Source organism: Pholis gunnellus, assembly GCF_910591455.1.
Source record: "Pholis gunnellus genome assembly, chromosome: 21".
NCBI lineage: Eukaryota > Metazoa > Chordata > Actinopteri > Perciformes > Pholidae > Pholis > Pholis gunnellus.
In genome coordinates this window covers 17,458,132-17,469,464 of record NC_136548.1, presented here as the reverse complement: position 1 = coordinate 17,469,464, position 11,333 = coordinate 17,458,132, and the positions used below count along the sequence as shown (strand labels likewise).

Genomic DNA, 11,333 nt, shown 5'->3' with positions numbered 1-11,333 from the left:
AGCTGGAGGCTAAAAGGGAAAAAACAGTTCAATGTTATTGATGCAACAGTGCTGTTTTTAACCGACTACCAATGACGTATTTTATGAAATTAAACATAAATAAATAGATATTTATCTGTACTGAAATATGTTTGTTTGTCAGAGCATCAAGACGTGGATTTGCACTTATATGAGGAAATGCTTTTTAAACTATGGAATTGTTTAAATGGCTTTTATTTCTTCCCGAGACGTCTCACGGCGTTAAACAGAGAAGATGAGCGAAGCTTCCAGATCAACATTAGGGGTATTCTAGTGATCTGCTTCCATCATTTGTATCCGGGGGCCATACATCATCACATAAATAACATGCTTGTAGGTGTTTCTTATATAACGTACCCTCATTTTTATGTTGTGATGAATCTAATGATTCATTCATTTTTTTTCCCTGCAGTTTATTCATTCTCTCTCACAGCGGATTGAAACCAATCCAGCGGGCAGAGAGAAGACGTCGCCATTCATCCTCTATGGAACATTTTGTGTGTCTACTTTAAAAGAAATTAAGCAAAGAACCAGCCCATCAGTAAAAGAATAATAATCATTCTACAAGTCCTCTTTAAGAAAAACTCTTCAATTCCCAAACAAAGAAATTCTATTTAAGTTTCAACATTTCCATTCGTTGTTTCTGGGTCAAAGGTCACGAGAGGTTATAATTAAGTCATTTGTTATTCATGTCACTGACTTGTTAAAACATGGTGGGTTGCATGCTACAGTGCGATGCCACAGTTGCAGGAGCATCTTAAATTCAAATAAACAATAGTTTTATTTTCAGGTCCTCAATGTTTTGTTACAGTGTGGACGTTTAGTTCCACTGGAAATCAAATCTAAAAGATAAATATCAGAAGCATGCCCTCTGTTAAACGCTTCACACATCTACTGACACGCGTTCTTTCAGATGTTCTTTCAGATGTTCTTTCACCTTTGATTCATTATTCATCCCGATGTCAAATCGTTCACGTCACCGCGACGACCTCAATGACTCTCTTTTGACGTTCTCTTAGAAATGTTGTTTTGAAGGAGGTGCACCGAGGGCATCTCTGGCAAAAGGAAGAGCTGAATATGCGTCGTTTGTCCAGCGTGTCGTTGGGTTTTGTCAGCAGAAGCTCTTTGGTTCAGTTTAGGGAACGATTGCTCCAACGTACAGTACGTACAGCACCTTCTGTCACGTTTACTTTTATCAATATTTAACCAAGACGACCATCTTTCAACATTTACTAAGTTAAGCCTTAACGTCAACTTAAAACAGTCCATTCATGTTTTGTGAAGCGTGTGTTCTGAAATGTTATTGGGTTGTATTAAATGTTGTGTTTTGTGAAATTGTCTGCCAACCAACAGCACAACACATTTGTTAACATTTAGTTCTTTGCTCCGCGACCTTTGAAAGATTGATAAAACCCAGCCTTTGCTTTACTTTCCTTTATTTCATCGTTCTCAGTCAGCAGTTCCTTTTCAAAATGATAACAATGACCCTCTGAAAGCTCAATTCATATGCTTGATTAGAGGAACGTCTTCTCTGATTCACATTGATGCAGCGCTGCTATTATCAGTTGTTTCATGAATAGGAACTAAACACTCTGGGAACGTTGTAATTACGCCGACCAGACAAATTAAGGATTGGATGTGATTCAACCTTTAATCAGAGGAAATCTTTTGTCATGAAGAAGTTGCACCCTGTGCAGGGAACTGTCCACTGGAGTTGTTGTTGTCCAGTCGCAGACTCTTCAACCGGCACGGCACCGACCGAATGCCCAAAACATTCTCCCCGGATATGCCCGGCTGTTTGTTGACAGAGGGGGAATAGCAGCTGACTGCTGGCAGGAATGTCGGCTGATGGAGAGCGGAAAAGTACCGGGTGCAGCCTAACAACTCCCCCCACCTCACCCCACCGACCTCACCCCACCCCCGACCAGTTAAGCACTCCCCTCTTGATGAGTCTCCAGGGCCAGTTTTGAACAAGGGCAGCCGGCAGCTTCAGGCTCCAACTGAATCAAATCAAACTTATAGGCCGGAAAGAGTTCAGATCTGTCGTAGGGTTCATCAAAAAAAAGTATGTGCTGCCACTCTTAGCGGTAATTAAAGCCATAATGACGGGAATAAACCTACCCAGTGGTTTCAGCAAAATGTGCTTCAAGTATTAAAAGCTAAATTGCTCATTATGGAACCCTGAAAACGGACCCTTGGGACTTTTATCTGAATGTATCAATCAGCCCGTTTCTCTCCCGGTACTTGAAACTCTAACAGTGCTCTCTTTTCCCCACATTTAAAATCTGTATTCCTCAATGCTGAAAGACGTCAAATGAGGCCAGGGATTGTTGGGATCAGCGGCAGCCCAGCGTTATTTAATGGATGTGACTGGTGTTGATATTGAAGAAATGATTTAATGTGGATCCGTCACCTTAACTGATACTGTTTCTATCAGATTGTTGTTGCTGTTACTGGTGCATTTGTGTGTCAGTGAAGGAGTATTTTGATGTTGTTTGTCGAGGTGGAACTAGCTTTTGAATCTAAAATGATGCGTCATTAAGGGCTCGTCGTATGTTTTACGTTTTTCATCTGCAAAGTAACTTGTATCTATAGCTGTCCAATAGTTTAATAAATGAATAAGGATATTGAAAAACATAATTGTTTGAAATGCAGCCAGTACAACTCCTTCTAATTAGTGACAAACATGGCCTACTTAGCAAATATGAAATGAACTTTCCTAAATAAGCCACGTTTCTTTTTTACATTACTGCCCTCGATTTCCCTGTTTTCGAACTCAAATAAATCTCCACAGGTAACATATCTACTGCTGACTCAGGCCTTTTCCTTCAACCTGCAGCAGCTCTCTCTAGTTGACGGACACATTTTGTCCTCCCGTGCTCTCTTTCAAGGGACACGTCTGCCTGAAGGACGACGATATTTTGCTGTGACTGGCAGATTCAAAAGTGCTACGTGACAAGTGACATGTTCCGCTGCGAACTCTGAGGTTAAATCCGGACATTACTGCAAACAAAACATAAAGAATAAAAAACACCTGGAGGCAGAAGATGCTGATATATGAAAAAACCCTCAAACAGTTGTAGCTAATATAGTAGAACAACTACTAGAAAGCCAAACAGCTGACATTTAAAGAGAATATGACTAATACCTGTTTGGATATTATCTAGCAGGGATCAGCGTTATTATCTGCTGTGAGCTGGCGAAGCTGAAGTGATCCGTGTTATTCCATAATATTACTTTCAGGTTGTTATTGCCTCCCACATGCGAGTACAAGGGGTGAGTGTTTAGATGGAGAGGCGGGACAGACTGGCTTTATAGAGGACAATCCAGACTGTCGCTTATGTAATGGGAGATTTGATCAGGACACTGTTTTCCCTGACAAAGGCATTCCTGTTCAAAACCATGGGTGGCAAGCCTCCAGCCAATCGCTTCCCCGGAGGGTGAACGTCTGCCCAGCAGGAGAGGAGGACGTAAACAAGGAGCCGAGAGCATCCGACTGTGTGGTCGTCACATTGACGATGGAGGTGGAAGGAAATCCCCTCGAACTTCAAGCTGCAGCACCTCCTCAGCTTCCGTTTGTGAAAAGTGACTCCTGATCACCACTTTATTGAATTGGCCTCTTTGTGTGTGCTTTCATGAATTCAATAATATAATAATAATAACAATAAAACAGGTAAAGCAGTCTGTTTGACCCACTTAAAACCTGATCGTGGGATAGTGTATGGGTCAAAGTATGTAGACACTGTAGTCACATACATTTATACAGGTTTCCATTGGTCCAATTAAATAAACCATAAAGCTCTTTCTCTTTCTTTCTATCTTTTTTTAATGCTTTTATTTCTGTCTATCTTTCCTTATTCTCTCTGTTAGTTTGAATGTATGCATTTTGCTGTCTCTTATTGACAATTTGTGAATTGTACTGAAATAAAGAACTTCTTCTCTGCCCTGCACGGAGCTCTGATGAGCTCAACACCTCTGTGATGAACCGGACCGACGACTGTGAGCCCCATTCCGCTCAGTCACGTGGTTCTTTGTTCGACGACTGATTAGTTAATCACCTATTTATGTCTTCGAAGGAGAAGCTGCCTCTGGTGAGCGTCGAAACTTCACTAGCCCCGCCCTCCAGGGACGTCCCATTGGCCAGCCCGGAACGTAAATAACAAAAATGCCGGCCTCCCTATTGGCTGAAGCTCTTCCTCGGTCGCCCCTCTCGTCCCCGGCCGTCAGTACCGGGGATTCCTAGCTTAGCATCGGACCTTTGAGGACACAGGACTCCTCCACAGCTGCAGAAATGAAGTTCGTTAGGTTCATCATGAAAAACGCCGCTTTGGCCAGCGTGCCCAAACACATCGAGCATTTCTCCAAATTCTCCCCCTCACCGCTCTCCATGAAGCAATTCCTCGATTTCGGTGAGTATTGATCCGCGATCGGATGGGCTCGGAAGTATTCTCGGGGAGCGATGTGCAGACGGGATTCTCCCACGGTGCATGTTAGTGGAGTCACCGTCTGCTCTGCATAGTGCTCACAGTGCAGAGTGTTGCATCATATCTCTGCACTGTTTGGGCCCTGTGACAAAAACAGTTGCTCCTTCTAATAATCAACACACTGATACGTTCGTATAATAAAGTCTCTCAGCAGATTGCAAATGAAATATCGTGCAAATTGTGCAGAGGAATCCAGTATTATTTGCCGAGCAAAATGCTTATATCCAATATTTAATAACAATAATAATTTGTAGGGTTATTTTCACCATCTAGAAGTTATTTTTTTAATTAATCAAATAGTCGTGTGGTCGAAATGTCAGATAATATAAAAATGCATAATATTTCAGTGCCCAAATTGTTTGTTTTGCCAAAACCATCCGTTCAAAATCAAGAGTGCTCCATGTTTTAATATTGATAAAGTTGGGCTGCAACTTATTATCACATTCACTGTTGATTCATACCCAATTTTTCTTCGTTAGTGTATAAAATGTCTTTTTTAGAGTTTCCAAGTTGGTTGGAAACTCTGAAAAGTATTTCTAAAAACCCAAATATGTTAAATTTTCTATAATTTAAGTTGTAGAAAAAGCAGAACAACTTCACATTTAAGACATGTTGACTTATTGTTTCTCTCTCTGTGCTGACTCAGGTTCCATCAACGCCTGTGAGAAGACGTCCTTTGTCTTCCTGAGACAGGAGCTCCCAGTGAGACTCTCCAACATCATGAAGGAAATCAACCTGCTGCCCAGCAGGCTGCTCACCACCCCGTCTGTGCAGATAGTGCAGAGCTGGTACGTGAGCCGGGGCGGTGGGTTTCTGTGTTGTTGTGATGTGAAGTTGCGTAACGTCTCCACTGTGGCACATTGTGCCAAAACAAAAGAGCCGACTGAGTCTCTCTCAGTAACTCATTAAAACGTGTTTGAAACCAGATTCCCCCCCCCCCCCCCTTACAGCTGTTGACTCTCTTTATGTTCATGTAGTAGAACGGTTTCCAACTCGCCCTCTGAAGGGGAAAGGCTCTCAGCTGTGAACTTTACCCTAGTTTCTCCTCTTCTGTCACGTGATCTTGTTTTCAGGAGCTGCTTTTCTTTGCTTGGTGACGAATGAACTACAACAAACACCCCTGCAAATATTTGAAAAACGCATGTTTTAAACCAGGAACTTTCACCAGTAAACCTCCTGCAGGACTCACTCAACTGTTTGTCTTGCATTTTACAACAAATGTGTTTGTGTGTGAACATCTTTATTTGTGTTTTTTCATATGTCAGGTACATCCAGAGTTTAATGGAGATCCTTGAATTCCTAGACAAGAATCCTGATGACTTCAAAGTCCTGGGAGAGTGAGTTCCTCATTTTGTTCGACAATCTCAAAACGGCTCAACCTTTTTATATTTGAAGTTACTGTGAGGAACTTTTAACTGGTTATGAAACGGTCTCAGTTTAATACTGCTGCCTCTATGTGACCTACAAAAGTAAGGCACGGGAGAACCAGGACCAGGACTGAGAGGTGCAGTCTGTCGGACCCTGCTGCAGTAAAATGAGGTTTTCTAAAGGGACTCTGGTGCTCGGAAACACTACCACTTCTGTCCACAGGGGCCGCCAAAATCAACACAAAATGAAAGTTCCTCTAAGTAGCTTTAAATGAAGCCTGAAGTTGTTGAAGTTGCTTTTTTTCCATGTCACATTATTGGGAAAATACAATTTTGATGCTTATTCATTTGTCCTCCTGCACTGCCCAGGTTTGTTGACGCCTTAGTGACCATCAGAAACCGGCACAACGATGTCGTGCCGACTATGGCCGAAGGTATCATCGAATACAAAGAGACCTTCCCTCAGGACCTAGTGACCAACCAGAACATCCAGTACTTCCTGGACCGCTTCTACATGAGCCGCATCTCCATCCGCATGCTCATCAACCAGCACAGTGAGGAACATTCCATCATTTGCGTTTCTTTTGATTGCCTGTATGCGATCAAATATGAGCTCTAAAAACGTTCCAAACACGTAAAGCCTCTATCTGATTTAGTCAAAAGTTAGTTTTTACTCTTCTTGCGTTGTCTGTAGTGAATATTTTCACACCAGGCTGTGTGACATTATTATTTTACTCCCTCTGCTCGCTGTCACTCTCTCGACACCCAGAGGGAAAAACACGTCTCTCCACTTTGAAATAATCTTTTTTTAATGTATTGTCACATCCATTATAGATTTTCACGAGGGTTGTTTTTGTTTGGGTCGAGTCAGGCTTCATCATATTTATAGATAAACATGCAACATTTATGTTTCTCCTTCTTTCTTTAGTGAACACTTTAGATAGATGTCCCGTCAAAGTGTCCTTGTGTAAGACACTAAACCCCAGATCTCAAATTTAATCCACCAAATGAATGTATTACAACATTTTAAAGGTACAGTGTGTGTCATTTAAAGGGATCTATTGGCAGAAATGGACCGTAATATTAATAAGTATGTTTTCTTTAGCGTATAGTTACCTGAATCGTTGTGATACCTGCATACGGAGCAGGTCCTCTTCACAGAGACGGCCGCCATGTTTCTACGGTAGCCCAGAAAGGACAAACCAAACACTGGCTCTAGAGAGGGACATTCGTGTTTTTCCGACACGCTGGCCCTTTAACTGCCGAATATATATGATATTTGTTTACGGCGTGTTTTGGCTTCTATGTTTTCTTTGCACTTTTGATATTAGTTAAGTACTTGTTGTGTTATTCGTGTTACTGGTCTGGGTATCAACATACTTCAATACTTTCTGGGTACCAAAGTACCATAAGGTGGAACGCAAGATTGGCTTATTTTGTCATATAGAAAAATTGTTTTGTAGAATAAAGTGTCTATTCCTCATAAAGAAAAGTATGATCTTGGCATCGAACATTTTTACTGATGTTGTTGTTTACGGTTGATAATTACAGATGCCACACTTTGTGCTTTCTGTACTTAACTTGGTTCTTTTGTTCTCTTCAGCTCTTGTTTTTGATGGAACCCTCAACCCGGTCCATCCAAACATCATTGGGAGCATTGACCCCCAGTGTGAAATCGGAGACGTCGTCCAGGGTAAATATGAATTATGAGATGAGCTGTGTCGAATATAATCTGACTTCTAAAGAACAATAGCTTTGATGAGCTACAATGATGTGTCTTTCTAAGCTTTTCATTCTATTGATTACTACTTAAACATTGACGTTGAACAGTTTTTTTTTTGGTATTGTGATCATAATTTCTGACTTTTATCCCCTTTTTTTTATTGTTTTTGGTCAGATGCTTTCCACAGTGCCAAGATGCTGTGTGACCAGTACTACCTCCGCTCCCCTGATCTGATTCTCCAGGAGATGTGCAGTAAGCTTACATTCATTTAATCTGTCGGGTTTAAGTACAAACCCGATTTCACTCTTAATGCCGACGCCCCAAAGGGCAAAAGTCCTCGTCGTTCGTTCAAGAGATTTAAAGAAAGGACAAATGGAGCCGAGTCCTCTGTGTGTACACACAGCATGAGTGTTTGTTTGTGAATTAGCGTTCAGCCAGATGGACCTGAGAGGCCTCTAATTATAGCTTTGAAGCTCAAGTAAAAAGGCGAAATGAGCCCGGCTGACTGCATCAGACAATGTTGACGCGCAGACCCTCTCAGACAGTAAAAGCAGAGCTTAGCAGAATAATTGCCACCGATAATGCATTTTAAATAAAGCGGAATGAATTAAGAAGCCGTTTGTCTTTTTGTGCAGGCGAGAAGAAGAAGAACCTTCCCATGAGCATCGTGTACGTTCCCTCTCACCTCTACCACATGCTGTTTGAGCTCTTCAAGGTGCGACACGTCCTGTTCATTTTAATTACAGACTAATGAATGATATTACAATGAAAACAATACAGTTAAAACTACTTTAAGATGTCTGTTATTATGCTATATGTTCCTTTTTTTTTGTAGAACGCCATGAGGGCCACAATTGAGACTCACGACAACAGCAACACCCTCCCACCCATCCAGGTCATGGTGTCTCTGGGAGACGAGGACATGTCAATCAAGGTGGGCTGCAAGTTCAAAGTACAGCTTCTTGAAATAGACAAATAAAACTTTTGGATATTTTGGTGAAAGCGTGAAGAACAAAGAGGGACTCCGTTCTCCCAGGAGCCCCCCCCTCCCCCTGTAATGTTCACACACTTATTAATAGCCGGTGAATTGGAGTTTTTAAACTGTCTGTGGGCGTGTTTTTATGTTTGTAAGCTCTGTGTGAACCGGCAGGTTTTTAACGAGTGTAACGAAGCCCTTAAGACGAAAAAGCTCTCGCTAAGTTAATCTTTTACACTGTTCAAATCAGTTTAGTATTAAATGAATTCTTTTACCGGCCCTATTGAACACAATGCCTTTGCTTTCAGAGCTAAGGGAGTCACCTCTTTTTGTTGTTGCCACCAGAATGCTTCTCTAAACCCGTTACGTAACGACTTCACCCTCCGTTAATCACGGTGCTGATCGGAAAACAGAGCTACTGAGCTCTGATGAGATTAACTGCACGGGCGATCCTAGCTCGTGTTAATGCCCATGTTGTTACCGGGACGTGTTCCCGCTTGTTATGACTCATTCATAAAGTCAGTGATGAACCACACAATAAGAACTATATCAAAATACAACATTTTTATGTCCACAATAGATTCAATTTCATGTGAAAAGTGAAGAATCTTCTTCCACTTCCTCTGAGCTCAGCCCTTTCTGTTATCTTTCAGCTCAGGGTTTTGGTTTTCTAGTATTAAAATGACAGCGATAAAGCCGGCATTGACTTTGTTTGCAATCCTCTTTTTTTTTTTTTTTTTATGTACCTCCTCTACCAGTAGACCATTTGCACGTTCACCATGACGATATGTGCATTAAACGGTCAGAGGGCCACTTAGCTTTCACCGTTGAGTTGAGGCCATGTGTTCAGGACAGGCGCCTCCACCTCTTTATGGCTCAGCGCTGTTCAAGGACCTCACGTCATTCTCCCCCCCCCCCCCCCCCCCCCCCCCCCCATCTGCAGGTGAGCGACAAAGGCGGCGGTGTCCCCTTCCGGAGGATCGAGAACCTCTTCAGCTACATGTTCTCCACTGCTCCGGCTCCACAGATAGGAGAGCGCACACGGCCTCCACTGGTACGTAGAGATGCAGGCGGTGGGGTGTTAACTACTCGTTCTCACTCCTATATTTATTGAAAAACATTTTCTATATTTAGAGCTCATATTTTGCACCATATGGCATTTTTGTGTCATTTCAATACAGCCTCCAAGCACCAAAATGCTCATTCAGCCTTTTATTTAGACTCTCTTACTATTTAAAAGTTGAAATCCTCATCGTTGAGGATCCACGTCACACAAAGCATACTTGTTCGATGGAGGAGCGCTGCTGCTCGCAGTGTGACTGAGAACAAAGCCTCCTTAAACCCTTAATTCCCCCCCCGCTCTCTCTCTGAACAGGCTGGCTTCGGCTACGGTCTGCCCATCTCCCGTCTCTACGCTCAGTACTTCCAGGGGGACCTGCAGCTCTACTCCATGGAGGGCCACGGCACAGACGCCGTCATCTACCTGAAGGTGAGCCAGACGTGGTGATCGTGCACGAAACTGTGACGAGACAGTCAAAAGAGTTTGACGGTAGAGAGAAGGACTGCCTTGTGGCAACGACTCTGCAGACCTGTGGAGCCAGGTATGACAGGATATTTGTAATTACAAGTCGTCCCTCCTGTCCCCCCCCCCCAGGCGCTGTCCACAGACTCCATCGAGAGGCTGCCGGTGTACAACAAAACCGCTCTGAAGAACTACAAAGTGAGCCAAGAGGCCGACGACTGGTGCATTCCCAGCAAAGAGCCTCTAGATCTGAGCATCTATAAGGTTCCCAAGTGAAAGTGGCCGGTGCTTCGAGCCTACACACCACGAAGTCGTCACAGTTTCTGTCTTCATATTCCCACGTCGTCGTCTGTCAGGGGCAGATGTGTGCACCGGACCTTTTGTTTCTAATGAGAGGTCATCTCCAGATCTTTTTAGTCAGGTTTTAGCAATCTTCATGTTGCTTTTAGTCCCGGTTGTCATCGGAAAATAGGAAAACAGCTGCTAACCGATAGGACTTTGAGAGATGCAGCTCCAGTGTTGCGTCATGTGCAGGTAGAGACGGAGCAGGTTATAGGTTTGGTGTTGAGGCTAAAAAAAAAAAAGTGTGAGTATGAGAGGACCGATGCAGAGGAAGGTTTAAAATATTCCAGTTTTAAGACGCATGCTGAAGATGTTTGAGCAGCCACGTATGGAGGTATTGAACCTCATCCTGTAGGAAAGGTCACCCGAGCCTTATAGTAGCAACTTCACCCAAAGGCTCATTTCATAGAAATACTGAAGCATCTGAAATAATACTAGTACTGTAATACTGTTGGATCCGTAGATGTGAACAAATGTACGACTTTTACATTGATCTGTTGTTGTGCTTTTGATATCTCCGACTTTAAATCACAGTATTTGGCGTTGACTGATAAGATACGGCGTTATCTTAGCGTCAGTTGTTTTCTGGACCGGGATGAATGTAATCCACTCTTCTTCTGTGCATTCATTACGGAGACTGAGAGTGGATTGATAGAGCAGCTATAGGACCCATGTGATCTGTGATATACAGGCTTTTAGAGCCAGCCACCAGAGGATCTGCCACACTTCTGCTTGTGAGGTTTAAGCCGAGTTCAATAGAGGCCAGTGTTACTAAAACCCCAGGAGGCAGTGTGTGCCATGTTTGTCAGAATGTCTTTTTACACTGTGCCATACGAGGAGAAAGACGTTCCCGGGTCCACATGTGTTGAAAATGCACAGATTTCTTTTGTATTAAATGTAT

The 11,333-nt window shown here is 42.8% G+C and overlaps 1 protein-coding gene across 1 annotated transcript; it reads left to right on the top strand.

The window, feature by feature from the left end:
* Nucleotides 1-4,298: 4,298 nt before the first annotated feature.
* pdk2a (pyruvate dehydrogenase kinase 2a) lies at nucleotides 4,299-11,333 on the top strand. The gene is made up of 11 exons (XM_079182229.1): nucleotides 4,299-4,427; nucleotides 5,149-5,290; nucleotides 5,768-5,839; nucleotides 6,239-6,423; nucleotides 7,473-7,562; nucleotides 7,767-7,844; nucleotides 8,228-8,307; nucleotides 8,428-8,526; nucleotides 9,512-9,622; nucleotides 9,944-10,057; nucleotides 10,223-11,333. Exons 1-11 carry the CDS (start codon nucleotides 4,310-4,312, stop codon nucleotides 10,364-10,366), a joined length of 1,233 nt encoding a protein of 410 aa, XP_079038355.1. The 5' UTR covers nucleotides 4,299-4,309; the 3' UTR covers nucleotides 10,367-11,333.